The sequence below is a fragment of the Bos grunniens genome, chromosome X (genome assembly GCF_055505025.1).
Source record: "Bos grunniens cultivar Pamir isolate PY7600 chromosome X, Bosgru_T2T1.0, whole genome shotgun sequence".
In the NCBI taxonomy this organism is placed as follows: domain Eukaryota; kingdom Metazoa; phylum Chordata; class Mammalia; order Artiodactyla; family Bovidae; genus Bos; species Bos grunniens.
In genome coordinates, this window is record NC_141194.1 from 106,328,036 (window position 1) to 106,345,126 (window position 17,091).

Genomic DNA, 17,091 nt, shown 5'->3' on the forward strand with positions numbered 1-17,091 from the left:
CCTACTTGTGGAAGACACGAAGTATGGGATTGCACTAGGAACTGGATATTCAATTAACACTCATTGAGCAAACATTTAAGCTCCTCCCTTGCTGCCAGGCTGGAAATGAGAGCCACAAGCAGGTCCCCCAGGGATGCTGGGCCCCTGGAAAAGCCTGACACAAACAGCCCTACTAACTGTCCTCATTTTGTGCACAGCGCTTCCTTCGGGGGTCATCTGTAGGTCTGGGAAACTCTGGCAAAGCCGGATTTGGGTTTTAGGAACACTGAGATTGAACCCCACGTCTTGTCCAGGTGGGAGACACTGTTGTGAGCTCTGGTAAGCGCCGCCTCGGCCCCACACTGGGCCATCAGCCCGGAGCGACACCGTAGGAACTTGTCGCTCAGGCGTTAGGGCAGTTGTTTTTGCACCCTGGCCCTAGGACTGTAGTAACCTCCCTGCGCATTGGAGGAGTAGCCTCCCGGGTTCCCCGAGGCCGCCTGTGGGCTCCCAGGGGCGGAGTGTGAGTCTCCGGGGGCGGGGCCTACGCCTCCTGAGGCGGCGCGGGATGACGTCCGGAGTCCGGGCTGAGGGGCGGGGAGCGCGACAGTCGCCTGACAGACGCCTGACAGGGTGGGCCTGTGCGCTTGCGCTTGATCTGGCGCCTGCGCAGTCGGCCGGGCTCGCCTTCAGCGCCCTCACCCGGGGGGGTGGGGAAGGTCGACCCAGGCAGGGCGGGGCGGCACCTCGGCTCCCGCGGCGAAGACACCCCGGGAGCCAGGCGCCACGCGTCTGGGCGCCTCTCCTTCCGGTGAGGGGCTCTGGGTCTGTGGGGCGGGGCCTCATGGAGGCCGGCGGCCCCGGGACCTGCGGAGGAGGGGCTGAGACCCGGGGCTCGGAGGGGCGGCTGGCACCTGAATCGAGGGTACACTTCCGAGTGACAAGGTTCATCATGGAGGCAGGTAACCGCGCCAGGAAGAGGGCGGGACGTGGTGGCCGGAGCCGCAGTGCTGCCCTTGCGTCCAGCCGGCCCCCAGCCTGTCACGGGAGCCGCGAGCAGGCGGGCAGGGGCTACTGGAGTAGGGGACCCGCTTCCCGGAGGAGGGGGACCTGCCAGACGCGGAGCTGGCGTGGCTGAATGGAAGGCAGAGACCGGGCCTACCCTGCCCTAGCGGAGGCTAGGCCTGTGGGTTCTGGCCTCAGCCTTGACGCCACGCCCTGCCTCCTGGGCTTTTGGCCGTTTCACGACTGGCACCTAGGCCCCAGGGAGGATGTGGCAAGGGACTGGCCCTAGCTTAGGAGGTGCCTTCCGACACACCTGTCTCCCAGCATAAGGGTACGCGGGCACTTGGTCACATGGAACCTTCTGGAACATGCCATTGGTGGCGCTCCTGACAGGTCCCGTCACAGCGAGGACCCAAGGCACACCCTCCGTTCTGAACCCTGACACGGTGTCCCCTGTCTTGTTGGGCACCCCTGCTCCCAAGGCTGAGGCTAGGAAGCCAGTTGTATTTCCATGCAAAAATTGTTTCTCTGTCAAAAATGCTAGGCTGTTTCCGATCTTGGTTACTTTGTGTACACCCTGTGGAAGAGGGGTTTAAGTGTTTCCAACTGGCAACCCACTCCAGTATTCTTGCCTGGAGAATCCCAGGGATGGGGGAGCCTGGTGGGCTGCCGTCTATGGGGTCGCACAGAGTCGGACACGACTGAAGCGACTTAGCAGCAGCAGCAGCAGCAACCCTGACTCGGCGTCCACTGTCGTGTTGAGCGCCGCTATTCCCAACAGGGGAGGAAGCCAGTTACATTTCCATAGAAACATTGTTTCTCTGTCAAAAATGCTACATAGTTTCCAATCTTTGTTACTTTATGTACACTCTGGGGAAGAGCGGTTTGAGTGAGTCTACTTTCAAGTCAACATAAGTGGACTCTGGAGAAATAGTTTAGGACCATTAATCCCAGTGGTGTGTACATTTAATTTTCAAAACGTTTTGAAAAGTGTATAAAGAAGGATGGCAGTGGCCCCTCATATATGCCACATATATGCTTGGAAGGTCTGTGTAAACCAGGAAAACATGCTACCCTTGGAGGCTCACATGTAGCAATACCACCTCATCTGACATCTCTGAGAATGATGGGTCCCATGTAGGAACTGTCTGCATAGAACTTCACTGTCTAAAGTCAAGTTTAAACCTTGACATGCTTAGGTTTTACTAAGTGCTAAATGCTGAAAGCTAATGCTAAAATGTTTGCATATGTCCTTCCTCTCATGTTTTGCATATGCCCTTGCTCTCTCTGTGTGAGGCTGAATACTGGTCCACAGATTGCCCCATCCTAATCCCCAGAACCTGGGACCGTTAACCTCATGTAGCGAAAGAGATTTTGCAGGTGGGATTAAGCATCTTGATGTCAGGGAACTGTTTTAGATGATCTGCTGCACCTGATATAATCAAACCCATCCTTAGATATAGAGGCAGGAGAAGTAGACGGCAGAGGAAAAGGCCATGTGATGATGGAAGCACAGTTAGAAGATGCTGCACTGCTGGCTTTGAAGCTGGAGGAAGAGGCCACGAGCCAAAGGTTGCAGGCACCTCTAGAAACTGGAAAGGGCAAGGAAATGGATTCTCCCCTGGAACCTCCAGAAGGAACCGGCCCTGTAAGAGAAAAAACGTGTTGTTTTTAGCCAATTTGTTTATGGTAATTTGTTCCAGCAGCTCAAGGGAACTAATACATCTTTTTAGGTAGAGGATGTTGAACACAATTTTAATGATCATTGGTGATTCTCCACCTTCCCTCAGTCTGTGGGGTGTCAAGTTAACCTTCCCCTGGTCATTGTGAATTTGTTTTAGTTCTGTGACCCAGTGCAGTGATTTCATTAGTAGCTTTCTGAGGGATTTAGGGCTTTTAAGGCCTAAATCAAACTATCATGCTCCAGTTTTTGAGTTCTTTCTGTTCCCTTTTCAGTATCTTGCTCTTCTTTCCTCAAGCCTGGCTGTGGCCATTGATGTTGCTTTTCTCCTGCTCGGCCTGTGGTTGCCTTTAGCAGTCACCCTGCTTCCTTTGCTTGCCTTTTCTGACCCTGTGGACTAGTACCCTAGTGCATCAGAATCTGTGGCATCTGTGTGGCACTCAGAGACCTTTTTTCCTCTTGTCACCTTGGCAGGGTTTTGGTTACGAGCTGCAGAGGTGGGAGTGACCTCTAGTTAAATGCTTCCTCACGTGGAAACAGACACACAGCTGATGCTTTCAAGATGTGCAGAAAGGGATATGCCAGGAACAGATCGGGGAGAAGTTTGAAGCCTTGGGGGCTTGGGAGACATGAGGAACCTGCAGAGCTATGAAGGGAAGGCTGCACTTGAGTGTGACCTCCAGGGGCTCATTAGCCTGTCAGAGTCTGACAAGCCTGCCTCTAAATTCCTCAGGTCAAGGACCCCGTGGAAGGATCGGCATCCCCTGTCAGCTGGGCCCTGGGCTCTCGGTGGTGTCTGAGCAGGCGTGTGTACCCTCAGTGCCCAACTCAGTGGCACACCTCACACTTCACAGGGGGTGAGCTCTGGATGAAGCTCTCCCCTGCGTGTTTTCTCTTGGTAGGTGTCAAGCTAGGGATGCGGTCCATCCCCATCGCCACCGCCTGTACCATTTACCATAAATTCTTCTGCGAGATCAACCTGGATGCCTACGATCCCTACTTGGTGGCCATGTCTTCCCTTTACTTGGCCGGCAAAGTGGAGGAACAACATCTGCGCACGCGTGACATCATCAATGTTTCCAACAGGTAGCGGCTTCCAGTGTCTCCCAGGTGCCAGCAGTCAAATTCAGAAGGAGGCACCTGGGTGGCCTTGAACTGGGGCCAGGAGCTCCAGCAGCAGAGGCAGAAGTCAGTGCAGTGTCAGAAGTCTAGGGGAACCTGTGCAGCAGCAACTGGGGCCAGATTTGGGGGAAACCTCAGAGGCCTGATGGTGTACAGAGAGGGGTGGAAAGAGGCTGTCACAGGCTAGAGCAGAGGAAGCTTGCAGAGGGGCACCAAAGAAGATTCTCAAGGTGTCTTGGACAGGACAGATCAAAGCAATTGGGTTCTGGGGCCGTTGTCCTATTTAGATGGTCAGAGTCGCCCAAGAGTGTCTCTCACAGCCCTGGGCCTGAGTAGCCATGTTCCTGTTAGGGAAGAACGTGGGGGTCCAGCCAGCTGGATGGGCTGCGCCAAGGCCCAGTGGGTCTGGGAGAAAGCAGTTTCTGGAAAGTTACTGACTAGCAGTGCATCATAGCCCTTCTAGGAACTCTGTAATCGTTAAGGAAGAAAGCTATTTTGTGCTGCTTCTCTTTTAATAAACAGTTAATGGAAAAGCACTCCCCACCCCATAAACATGACAGGTTCACGATGTACTGAGAATGACTAGGAGAAAAAAACAGAGAGAGCACTGCAGGGGGGGCAGCTGGAGTCCACTTGTAATTGCCAGGGCCCAGCAGGGAGGCCGGGTGGGCACGAGGGGAAGTTGTAGGGCTCACTAATTGGATGTGGGCACCCAGGTGGGTTCTGTGGGGAGCTCAGAAGACTAGAGGGGAGCTGGGAATGATGACTCAGTGGCTGAGAGTTCTGATCACTCGAGTATAAATCCTGTTCCCGTACATCTTAGTGATCTTGCGTAGGTGGGAGTCTTGTAGACAAATAAGGTGTACACAAGGACAGAAAGATCTGGAATGAAAGAAAGACAATCTGGGAAATAGCTGAAATACTTTTATGTTTCTGAGTGTGTATCATCCCTGTGTTTAAGTACCTTCCCTGAGCCCAGACTGAGTGCCATGGGCATTGCCACCCCCGGTGCAAAGAGCCCATGTCTTGCTGAGTGCCATGGCACAGCCACTGGGGCTGACACTGGAGGCAGCTTCTTTCCTCCCTGGTTCCTGTTTTTATCCCCTATGCAGACATGTAGGTGGACCCTATGCTCGTCGATGGCAGAAGAGCTCTGGTGTGTGTATCTGGACGCCCCATGATGGGGCTCCTGGGGGCACCCCCTTCTATTGCCAGCCATGTTGTTTCTCTGTTCAGGTACTTCCACCCGGGCAGTGACCCCTTGGAGCTGGACTCGCGCTTCTGGGAGATCCGGGACAGCATCGTACAGTGCGAACTGCTCGTGCTGCGGGTCCTGCGTTTCCAGGTCTCCTTCCAGCACCCACACAAGGTACGTGTGGCGGGGGTTGGTAGAAGGGCAGCAGTCACTTATGGTTCCCAGCGGCATGAAAGTCTTTGCTCTTTATCCGGAAAGTGCAGTCACCTGAGCCTGGAGCCACATGGGGCCCCGAGGAGGCACAGTGACGCTCGGGTGGCCTGTCTCATCCCCACTCCCAGGGTTCTCAGGCAGCTCTGATTTCAGCTTCTGCCTTTCTGCCCACTCGGCTGTGGCTGAAAGCTGGGATCCATGTGCCCTCTGAAGCCTGTGTCTGTCCCCAGACCCATATAAGTTGTGTGTTCACTGACCCACAAAAGCGGAGGCAAGGCTGGTTTCATGACCTGCTGGAGTGTCTGTTCCTGGGAGTTGCTACTCCGCCTCACAGCTCACACGCAGCTCATCTGTGCAGAAAAACCCTGAGAAAAGCCATGTCACTGACTTCACTGCTAGGAACACATTCCTCCCAACAGCAGAGCTATCACAGAAAGTAGCCCTGCAGCAGACTCCTTTGAGGGCCTGAGGCCTCATGTGGGTAATTTGTGGGTGGACTGCAGAGAGAAGGGGGAGGCACTGTGATGTGGGCCTCTGCACTGTGATTTTGTCTGTTTCCCATTGGAATTTTTGTCAAGTGAGTTGTAGATTTAGAAGGAGTCAGAGGAAATAGCCCAGCCTCCCCAAATGGCATTTTGCAAAACTCGAATAAATACAAGATAACAGTCAGGGTGTGGGCACTGATACAGCACCCCTGCCCAAGTTCTGGGTGTTGCTTGCTTGTCACATGTACTGGTGGCCACTGCCTTGGTTAACATATGAAACAACAACTTGGTCACCATGGAGGCCTTCCTATTGCCCCTGTTACCATGTCTTCCACGCACCACCTCCCTAATCCCAGAACCCATGGTGGAGATGCTCAGCAGTCGTGGTTTGTGTCGGTGCGCAGTGCAGGGCTCCCCTCCCCGTGGGCTCAAGGAGAGCATGTGTTCAAGCAGAATAGGAGCTGACAGTCAAGCTGGAGGATGTTCAGAGACTTGAGCTCCCCTGATGTCCTGTCTCTGGCTGGCCCGTGGGGGCTGTGGTCTGTTCTGCAGATCAGGCTGCTGTTTCTGAAGCTTTATGTTTGGGCTGGGCCAAGGGGAGGAGCAGAATAATTGCTGATGGTGTCCAGAGCAGGGCCATGTTGATAGAAAGGCCCAGGCAGGTTTCAGGAGCTGGGTTCAGAGGACAAGAGAGGGCGAACCCGTGGGGACCTGGGGCGAGGGTTGGTGGAGGTGGACCTGGTGGCAGGGAGACGACATCTGATCTGTGATGTATACACACCGTGGCAATTTAGGAGAGAGAGGCCAGCAGGGGGAGGGCCTGCAGACTCCCAGTTAAGGAGGCAGGTGATGGTGGGGGGCAGCTGACTGGCGTGTCTTTACAGTACCTGCTCCACTACCTGGTCTCGCTCAAGAACTGGCTGAACCGTTACAGCTGGCAGCGGACCCCCGTCTCCATCACCGCCTGGGCTTTGCTACAGGACAGCTACCACGGGGGGCTGTGCCTCCGCTTCCGGGCTCAGCACATAGCCGTGGCAGTAATCCACCTGGCCCTACAAGCCTATGGGGTCGAAGTGCCTGCTGAGGCCGAGGCTGAGAAGCCATGGTGGCAGGTGAGGTGACTGCATTGGCGTGTGTCCCCCGCCTTTTCCCTCCCTGAGGACCTTCAGCAGTCCCCACACCAGGTGTCAAATGTCTTTGTAGTAATTACCTACAAAGAAAGATACAGGCTACTGGGGAACCCTGAAGCTTGAAAATATCCTGTTGCCATAGCCAAAGCTGGGCTCTTCCCCCTTGATATTGTGGATGTTTGAGGGGTTCACACTGGGCATTGTTGGGTGCAGGGTGGCATCACTAGCCTCCACCCACTGGATGCTGAGACAACACAAGCGGTGTCCAGACATTGCCAAGTGTCTTGGGGTGGGGAGGGGATCACCCCTGGTTGAGAACTACTGAGCTCAAGCAAGCACTTTTATTGCATTGAGTGAGAGCTTGCTGTAGATGAGACATCAGTAAGTCTGGCATCACATTCAAAGTATCAGGGGTGCCCTAAAATGACAGTAGGTTTTACTGTCTAGGCTGGTAGGTAGGTTTTACTACCTAGGCTGGTAGGTAGGTAGATAGGCGATAGATACAGAGATGGATCAGTGATGAGTGGATGGCCGGATGGATAGATGTTACAACGGGAATGTCGACGGATGATGGATGGGTGGGTGGATGAATGGATAAATAGAGGAGATAGATGACAGCCCTCCTCCTCAAGACCAGCTAGACCCAGGCAGCAGTTTATTGAGAGCTGGGTCAGCTGTGTCTGCCAGAAAGGCTGCATGCAGTCCTAGCAGGTTTCCCTCAGTAGTCCCACCATTGCTTAAAATGGGATTTTGAGATCATTCTTTGTTTTTCCTTTCCCATGCTTGAAATCTGCTGTTCCTTTCTTCATGAAACGAAGCTCATTGTCCCTCCTCGTCCTGGAATGAGATTCCATGTGAGCAGACTTTGAATTGCTGGAAGACTCCCCCTCTTTGTGCACTACCCCTCCCCTGCAAACCTACAGTGGCTGCCTCCCCCTTCCTGAGCACCCCCCGCCCCCCGCCTCTGCCAGGCTGCCCTTCTTCAGAGATAGCAGCTTCTCTCTGTGCTTCATTGTCCTTTCCTGCCTGTCTGTCCTTCCCCCTCTCCTGAAGCCAGGGATCTTGTCTGCTTCATCAGTGGCCCCAAGCCCAGTGCCTGGGCCTGGCGGGTAGTAGGTGTGCAAGTGTTGTCGAACAAAGGCATCTGTGGCCCCAACCAACCTCAGGCTGGATGTAGCCTGATGGCAGCTTGGAGGGGGGAGCGGGAAGGGTGGCTGTGTGGACAAAAGCATTGCTCTGTGCTGGACTTCTTGGGGACTTCCAGATCGTGTGACCCCCTGCGTCCCCCCTCTGTTGAATCAGGTAGTGGGCCTCTTTTCTGGGTGACACACTTCCCCTGGATGAGCCTACTTCTCTGGGCAGCATAGCCGCACTTCCCTTGTTCTTCGCTCTCTCTGGGTGGCTCTGGGCTCCGTGCACTGGAGCTCTTGGGCCCCCTCTGGGCGTGTGAAGGCCACCTGCTGATGAGAGACACCTCCTGCTCACGTGCTCCCAGCTGCCACCTCTGTGATGCCACTTGTCTGCTCTGGGTGGGCTTCCCACGCTGCTCAAGAGGCTTGACATCCCCCCGAAGCCTGTCTGCCCTTGGGTGTGGTGGTGGCAGTGGGGCAGCCCTTGGCATCCAACTGCGTTGGTCCTCTTGGTGGATGACGCTCCAGCTCTAAAGCAGTAGTGAGTTGTAGCAGGACTCAGAATTTCCATCCTTTTTAAGGCTGAGTGCCGTTCCATGGTATAGCTGGTCTGCATCATGTTAGTCCATCCTCTGTGGATGGACTCTTGGGTTGCTTCCAGATTTTGGCCCTGGGCTACTTTTTAATGGTCATTTCTTGGCTTGGGGTCTCCAGAAGCATTCAGGTAGTGGATCCTGACAAGCAAGCCCGTGTTTCTGAGATATTCATTTTCCACCCAGAGTGCGGGAGTAGGGGGGGTGGGAGGGGAATGGCTGGATCTTCCTGAGCTGGATGGGGAGGGCGGGGTTTTTTCCAGGTCACTGTCTCCCACCTGAGATGACAGCCCATGATGGGTTCAAGCTTCCTTGGGTGTCCATGCAGCAGGGGGGACTCAGGTCCAGCTTTTGCCCCAGGTCAGCCCCAGACCTGGAGCCCAGGCAGCAACCCCCAGGCCTGGGGGCCACAGCATCCAACCAGGGACTCCTTGTTTTGCCTTTTACTTCTGGTGTCATCAGGGGTCCCCAGAAGCACCCTTAAGCTCCATGTGTCACTGGGAGGATTCCCAGAGTTCAGAAAAGCCATTATACTCATGGTTATGGGTGTCAGGGTTAGTTCCTGGGGAAGGATGCAGGTTGAAATTAGCCAAGATAAGAGGAATGGAGGTATGGCCCAGGAGAGAGTAGGTCCAAGCTCCCAGGTCCCCCTCTCATCAGGCAGGGCTTAGCAGTCCCTTCCCAGGAGCAGGGCCAGGGCCAGACCTTACTTGGAAACAGGCAGGGTTACCCCTTTCATTTGGGCCCCTGGGGACTCACCTTGCAATTTTATAAGCTCTGTGGCACAGTCAAGGGGCAGTCTGAGCAATTTCCTGGTGGTCCAGTGGTTAGGACTCTTGCACTCTCACTGCTGGGACCTGGATTCAGTCCCTAGTCGGGAATTAAGATCCCTCAAGCTAAGTGTTGCCACCAAGAAGAAAACAAAAAAAGGTGGTCTGGTCCAGGCTAGAGAGCAGGTCCATGTGTTCCTCGCGGGCTGGCCTAGGGTGGGGTGTGTCCAGTCTACTTCTGGAAATGGACCCCCCCAGAAACCATGGAGCTGAGAGCCTGTGGGTAGGAGCCTGTGATCTGGGCCCAGCTCTGTCACCAGCTCCCCATGTACCCAGGACAAGTCTCCTCTTCTGTGTGAGCTGGATGATCATGAAAGCCTCTTCTGTCTGGAATGGTCTCCAATAGCAGAGTCCCCATGCCATCTCCACTCCTGTGTACTGTGGTTCTGTGCTTAGTGGCAGGTACCTTGTTTAACCCAGAGGGAGTCTAACCAGAGCCTGTTTTCCTTCTCCTCCTTTTTAGGTGTTTAGTGAAGACCTTACCAAGCCAACCATTGATAACATTGTGTCTGATCTCATTCAGATTTATACCATGGACACAGAGATCCCCTAAAGCCCTGGTCCAGGCCTCCCCAAAGAGAAGCCCGGGACGCTTGGCAGCCTGGGGACAGCACTGCCAAAGGGCCGTGAAGGCCAGCCCCCAGAGGACCAGCTGGGAGGGCTGGTGAAGGCGATGACTGTCCCCAGCAGCCGTGGTCAGGACAATGACGAGAGTCACGCCTTCAGCGGGCAGGCTGAGAATGTACCGTGTGGGGCGGCTCAAGGCCAGTCGCCGCATCAACATTTGTGCTTTGAGAGGACCTGACTGCCGTTGAAGAGTGATGTTATCAGCAGGAAAATCTAAGAAGCTATGGGACTGCACCCCTGGGGATTTTTTAAAAGCCAAATTTATAGAAAGTATGAATGAATGTTCAACATAGATGGAATTTTATTTTGTGTAATAAAAGATGATAGAAATCAACTGAGATGCCCAGTGTTTGCTCTGTAGCTCGTGCTGCCCTAGTGGTCTGTGGGTACCATCCAGACTCGATTTCTCCTCAGAGGCTCTCCAGGTAGAATTGCCCTTCCTACAACCTGAGGTGCCAAGGGCAGACCCTCCACCACTTCTGGAAGGGCAGGATGACACAACTTGTGCACATGTCACAATGGCACCCCCTAGAGGAGCCCACGTGACCTTCTTCCTCTGCTGGGATACTTGGAGGGCTTGGCAGTAATTCTGCTTGGTGAATGAACTTAGGTTAAGGACTATCATTTGAGATCAAGAAATCTAGATCTGACCAAAATGTATCTAGAAAGTTACAGATTTTTTTAAAAGTGCCGAGATGGTGAGACTAGATGCAGAGTCTAGTTAATCTCCAGCCCAAATGTCCTTCTTCCTGGGAGAAAGGATCCAGGCTCCACGCGTGCTGGTGGGACTGTCCTTCACCATGATAGTGTGGGGCCTGGGGGACTGTCCCAGGCACTTCACTGCATTTCCGAGCTTGTCACCCAGGGAACGTGGGCTCTGGACACTGGCCACCATGCCCTCTGGCACCCACAGGTGTGGGAGCTGGTTGGCATACCTGGGGTCCACTCGGTCAGGGGCATAAGGAGGAGTCATACCTGGGTGCTAAGTCAGGCAGTAGGGCTCCCTTGAGTTATGAAGTGACTGTGTTATTTGGCTTCAAGGTGAAGGATATGAGCCAAGGTCCCCTTTTCCACTTTGTTCTTCCCTTTGAGGACAGAATTGGTGCCCAAGCTCTGGGCCTGGGCTCTGAGTGTGGATGGTGGAGGGTGAGGGCCTGGCTGGGCTCTGAAGGCGGCTTTGGCTTTCTTGCCAGTCCTTTCCACTTTGTGCTTTCTAAAAACCACCTTGCTTCCATCACCCCCTTTCTCCCCACAGGCTGGGTGTAGCCCCCCACCCTGGGACTTGCCTGACCTGCATTGACTAGCTCTGTCCTTGGTGTCCCCACCCCAGCTGAGAGCCACAGAGCTGAACTGGGTGAGCTCTGGGCTGCGGGGCTAACAGCAGCCTCTCTGGAGGTTTTGTGGCCCTAAGTTTCCTCTCAACGATTATCAGGTATCAGGCAAGTTCCTTTGTCTCAATGGGACTCAGTTTCCCACTGTGTAAATCAAGCAGGTTAGACCAAAACATTTCAGAGTGTGATAGCTATTTTAACTCCCTCAACCCACGTGTGTTATCTGTCACACTGCCCTGGGGACTTAGGAGATCACTGAGGGGTTGTCTGTGTGTGTTGTCATTGGAACAGAGGTAAGGAATGGTATTGGGACATATGTGACACTTTTGGGGAATATGTGACATGGCCAGCTCTGCTTTGTAAGGACAGTTCGGTCACACAATATGAATTAAAATCTGGTTCAGAGTGGTTTTCTTTTATTTGCTTTGGCTTCCTATTACGAGGCTTTGTAAAAGATAATAGGGATTAAAGAGATACGATCTTCTGCCTTTTTTATTTTAGGTTCAAAAAGGTCAATAATGAGAGATGAAGATTTTCTAGAACCCCAGGCCTCCGGGAACTTTTTAGTCCAGAGCGCATCTTAATTAAAGCGATAAATACTTCCTTGGCCTGTCAAGCCAGAGAAAGGAGAGGGCAAGCCAGGTCCTCGGAGGGGCTCAGTCCATCTCTCCATCTCTTCTTTTGTAGCTGGGATGGAGAGTCTGTTGTCCCCCAAAGACATGGTCACGTCCTAAGCCCCAGAACCTGTGGAGATGGGACCTTATTTGCAAATAGAGCCTTTGTAGTGTCATCAAGGTAAGATGCAATCTTACAGGAGTAGGGTGGCCCTCGTGCAATATGCCTGGTGTCCTTTATAAGAAGAGAGAGAGACAGACGCATACCAGGTAGAGACACAAGCTCAAACGGACAAGGCCCCATGATGATGCAGGCAGAAACTAGACTTATTTGTCTATAAGCCAAGGACTGCCAGTGATGCCAGAAATGGGAAAACTAGAATCTGCCTTCTGGCCTCCAGAACCAGGAGAGAAGAAAGGCCTGCAGCTTAGGTCCCCTGAGTTCATGGCACCCACCCGTGCTCCCAGGCTGCCTGCTGATAAAAATGGCTCCCAGCTTTGTGAAGGGATGGGTGTTGTAGTATTTTCCCTGCCTCAGGGCATTGGTGAATGACCAGTTGTTTTTTTTTTTCCCCTTGGCAACCTGAGTCCTATTTGCTCATGGAAGTCCACGGAAAACAGAAATCAGATATAGATGAGTAATATCTCCCCAGAAGGCACAGCTATCTTGATATGGTATTTGGCCCAACCCCCACTGACTTCACCTTCTTATTTGAGAGGACCTCATGTATCAATGAAGCCAGAACTTCTTGCTATTCGTTTCTCTGCTGTTTGCTGCCATTTGCCTTTGACCTTTTCTGAAAGTATGGCCTCAGGTGGTTGGGAGGGAGCTTAGGAGCCATTTTACTTGTTTCTTGGCAGTTTCCCTGGAAAATGCTCCCTCTGGCACTGCCAAGTCTACCAGGGTGATGTGCACGGTGGAGGAATAGAAATACGAGGTAACAGGATGCAGGGACTTTGGGCCCTGTTTCCACAGGAGTCATTTGCAAATCATGAGCCAGGGTTACCCTCGTGGCTCTGCTGGTGGGGCAGAGGGGCTGGGCCATGCAGCTTGGCTGTCCCCAGGACAAATTGTTTGCACAGATGGCCCCAGCACAGATGTTCAAAGACACCTGATGTGTGAAGGCATGAATGGTGCAGTGACCCTCGGAGCCAGTGAATGAGGGCAATAACGGGCTTTCTTTCCATGGCTTTGGTTTAAAGAGGAAATCTGTGATGGCAACCCTTGTACACTGCTGGGGGGAATGGAAAAGGGTGCCATGGAAAATGGTCTGGCTGTTCCTTCAAAAAGTAAATACAAGATTACCATAGGTGGAGAACAGTGTGGAGATTCCTTAAAAAACTGGAAATAGAACTGCCATACCACCCAGCAATCCCACTGCTGGGCATACACACCAAGGAAACCAGAATTGAAAGAGACACGTGTACCCCAATGTTCATTGTAGCATTGTTTACAATAGCTAGGACATGGAAGCAACCTAGATGTCCATCGGCAGATGCATAGATAAGAAAGTTGGGGTACATATACACAAGAGTATTACTCAGCCATTAAAAAGAATGCATTTGAATCAGTTCTAATGAAGTGGATGAAACTGGAGCCTATTATACAGAGTGAATGAAGTAAGTCAGAAAGAAAAACACCAATACAGTATATTAACACATATATATATGGAATTTAGAAAGATGGTAATGATGACCCTATATGTGAGACAGCAAAAGAGACACAGATGTAAAGAACAGACTTTTGGACTCTGTGGGAGAAGGTGAGGATGGGATGATTTGAGAGAATAGCATTGAAACATGTATATTACCGTATGTGAAATAGATTGCCAGTCCAGGCTTGATGCATGAGACAGGGTGCTCAGGGCTAGTGCACTGGGATGACCCTGAGAGATGGGATGGGGAGGGAGGTGGGAGGAGGGTTTAGGATGGGGGATACATGTACACCCATGGCTGATTCATGTCAATGTATGGCAAAACCCACTACAGTATTGTAAAGTAATTAGCCTCCAATTAAAATAAATAAATAAATTTAAAAAAAAGATTATCATAGGATCCAGCAATTCCACTTCCGGGTATCTACTGAAAAGCAGTGAAGACACAGGCCCAAACACATATATGTACGCCCGTGTTCACAGGTGCGCAGTTCACAGAAGTCAAAAGGTAGAAGGAACCCGCATCCATCGATGCATGCCTGGATGAAGAGAACATGGCCCAGCCCCACAATGGAGTGTTTCAGCCTTAAAAAGACAGCCACTACAACACGGCTGGACCGATAAGGCATGATGGTCAGTGAGAGAAGCCAGACACAAGGACAGACCCCATATGACTCCACTGGTATGAGGTGTCTAGAGTCGTCAGACCCTAGACAGAGAGTAGGATGGGGGGCACGGGCTGGGGGAGGAGATGTTGGTGTCTAATGGGGCAGAGTTTCCATTGGGGAAGATGGGCAGTTCTGGGGATGGCCACACACCACATGAACATACTTAATGCTGCCAACCTGGACACTTAAAAATGGTCAAGATGCTAAATGTGATGTTATCTGTACTTTGCAGCAGTGAAAATAAAAAGACACCATCTGCATGTGTGCCAGGGTTCTGTCATTTGGGTGGTGTTCCCCACCCCACCCACCTCTGAGGATGCTAGTCTGGACATTCAGGTGAGGCCCTTCCAGGTCAAGACCATTCAAGCCTGACCACACAGAGCAGGTGAGCTGAGCACTCTCCTTCTTCCACTAGGATCAGCAAGGTGGCTGCACCCCCAGGAACCCCGCTGTTCCTGGGGCTCACCCCAGCTTGATGAAGGGGAGAACACCACCTCTCTAGCTTCAGAGGAGAATTCACCAAATAATAAATCACACACATTACCCAGAGTGAGATTGTAGGAGCGTTGCATTTTTTTTTTTTAATATACAGAAATTTTGGTCTAGTCTTAAAATTAGGAAATTCAACTACAGACTTTAAATTATGATGCATCTGTGGTCTTCTTCATTAAGTTATTTTTGTTCATCTTTTTTAACAGGCAGATAAAAATGTAAAACAGATTTAATAACTGAACACAGTTGACCAAGCCATTCCGTATAAGATAATGCTTTAGAGAGAGGGCCTTCCCAGTGAGACAGGGCCCCCTGGTCTGAAGACGCACAGAAACGAGAGCAGCGGTCTGCACCCCACACCCCGTGGAAAGGCACCCGGGGACTAAACGGTCGCCAAGCACAGGAGGCGACTGGATAGCAGCAGTGAGGCTTGCGCTATATGTCAACCATGTGTCCTACCAGTGTGTCTACAACAGAGGATGAAAAGAAGCCCGTGAGCATAGTGTTCCGTGTGCATCTTCTTCCATTTCAACATTTACAGTTTGAATTCTTGTTTAAGAACACACAGACCTGCGACAAATTGAGTTGCCCTGTTTGTTGTTGTTTAAACAAGGACATTGGAGAACAATTTACAAATGGGTAACATTCTCAATGTGCCCTTTGGAAAAAAGGGATGGCTTTAAGTTATCTGTAGCTGGCATTGTAAGTGGGATTTGCCTTTCTAACCGAAATTCCTTGGCCCAAGATATGACTACTCCTGCTCAGGGGTGACATGGTGTTATGTTAACAGTGGGGACTTGGGCGCGCTTGGGACACCACCCATCCAGACGTGCACAGACACAGGTCGAGGTCAGACCAGCCCTGGCGAGGGGCTGTGGGATGGGCCCGGGATGGGCGAACCAGCCTTGCCAGCGGTCTAGCTAATGCCTCTCCGCCCCTCAGCTCCCAGCTGCCCCCCAGCGGCTCAGCTCCCAGGCCCCAGCCACAGGCTGTGGTTGGACCCCAACCTCTTCTGTGCAAAATGGGAGACAGAAAAAGAATTCTGAAGGTAAAAGAACCACTGCTTTTTTCTGCATTTCCCTCCTGGGATATCATAAATTCGAGGAAAACGGAGGGCATGCTGGGTGCCCACACTGCCAGGAGAGGCCCCCAAGGGAACTGTCTGGGGAACCCAGGCCCAGCCCTCCACTTGAGCTCAGCCAACCACATGGCAGAGCTGACCTCCTCAGCTTCCCACCTTCTCAATTACAGCCACAGAGACGAGGTACCATCACCCCCAGGGGCTTGGCATCCCCAAGGTCACTGTAGGTGGCTGCAGACCCAAATCCATGCCCTCATGCGTCATAGTTATCTTTGAGCGAGAAGACCAGGGTCAGGAGAGTGCTTTGGCGAGGGGTGACTGAGAACTGATCCAAGTCTCTTTAGAGGCAGCTCAGAGACTTCTTGGCATTCTCCAAACCAGAGTGGGAGTCCAGCTGGAGGTGCCAATGGGGGCTGAGGTCTGCGCTGTGGCCAAGTCAGCTCCTCCTGGGTTTGGTCCCTCTCTGCTTTCTTTCTGACTCTGCATTCTGCATCAGCGGCACCTGCAGACCTGGCTCTCCTGGATTGTCCCCATGAGGTCAGGCATGTCCAGGGCCGGGCTTCGTGCTCTTGAAGTTGGAGATGCAGACAAAGAAAACCCACCCACTGGGCAGAATTCAGGACTTAGAGAATCGGAGTTGGAGCCAAAGGAAACCAAAAGCAAAACTCCCCCTTCTACCTACTGGAGGGGATCATTCTCAATAATACTTTGGTATTTTCCTTTGAAAGAACAATTTTGACTTTTTTTTTCCTCTATAGGCAGGGGTCTTAAAGTGCAAATGTTCCCAGTGTTCTGATTTGCACCTGCCTTCCTTGACCTTCCTACTCCCAGGAACTGTGCTGGGAGGATGAGGGATGGAGGGGACTTTCGGGGGAGGAGCAGTGAAGTGGGCCCCAAGCAACCAAAAGGATATTCTTGCAGTCTAGTTCCCTGAAAAAAAAAAAAAATGACCCTGGCACAATAAATAATGAAATTTCAAAATGAAAATACTGGATAAGAGGAATGGAAATATCATGCCAATAAGTAGTTCCTTATTCTTGAGATATGCATCTGGTCCTCTGTGTGCACGCACATGTATATACGTGCACATGGGGCTAGGCACACACGCACACACAGACCAACTGCACCCATCCTGGGGAGGGGGTGCTAGGCTGGTGGGCCACCTGGGTGAGAGCATCCTTCCTGCAGAGTGGCGCTCCCCTGTTGAAACTGTTGATCCAATTGCTCTGCAGTGAGTGCTCCCCCCGAAAAATGACAAGG

The 17,091-nt window shown here is 52.3% G+C and overlaps 1 protein-coding gene across 27 annotated transcripts; it reads left to right on the forward strand.

Moving 5' to 3' along the window:
• The first annotated feature begins 706 nt into the window (after nucleotides 1-706).
• On the forward strand, nucleotides 707-10,324 carry CCNQ (cyclin Q). Of its 27 annotated transcripts, none has more exons than XR_015159805.1 (7): nucleotides 707-941; nucleotides 2,442-2,632; nucleotides 3,568-3,751; nucleotides 5,024-5,156; nucleotides 6,615-6,792; nucleotides 7,629-7,664; nucleotides 9,827-10,324. XR_015159805.1 is itself a non-coding variant. In XM_086389620.1 (7 exons), the coding sequence occupies exons 3-7, from the start codon at nucleotides 3,582-3,584 to the stop codon at nucleotides 9,914-9,916; spliced, it is 657 nt and encodes a 218-aa protein (XP_086245746.1). In that variant the 5' UTR covers nucleotides 707-941; nucleotides 2,442-2,632; nucleotides 3,568-3,581; the 3' UTR covers nucleotides 9,917-10,324. The 27 variants fall into 27 exon arrangements, 23 of the variants coding, with proteins under 23 accessions (XP_086245746.1, XP_086245752.1, XP_086245747.1 ...); XM_086389620.1 differs by having other exon boundaries at nucleotides 6,565-6,792; XM_086389626.1 differs by having other exon boundaries at nucleotides 6,565-6,792; nucleotides 9,887-10,324.
• Nucleotides 10,325-17,091: the final 6,767 nt, after the last annotated feature.

Bases quoted from the DNA above. Each gene is read 5' to 3' on its own strand.
- CCNQ (XM_086389611.1), top strand. From the start codon at position 824: ATGGAGGCCGGCGGCCCCGGGACCTGCGGAGGAGGGGCTGAGACCCGG. The intron at 5,157-6,564 runs GTACGTGTGGCG...GTGTCTTTACAG, and splicing joins CCTTCCAGCACCCACACAAG to TACCTGCTCCACTACCTGGT. The intron at 6,793-7,628 runs GTGAGGTGACTG...CATGAAACGAAG, and splicing joins CTGAGAAGCCATGGTGGCAG to CTCATTGTCCCTCCTCGTCC.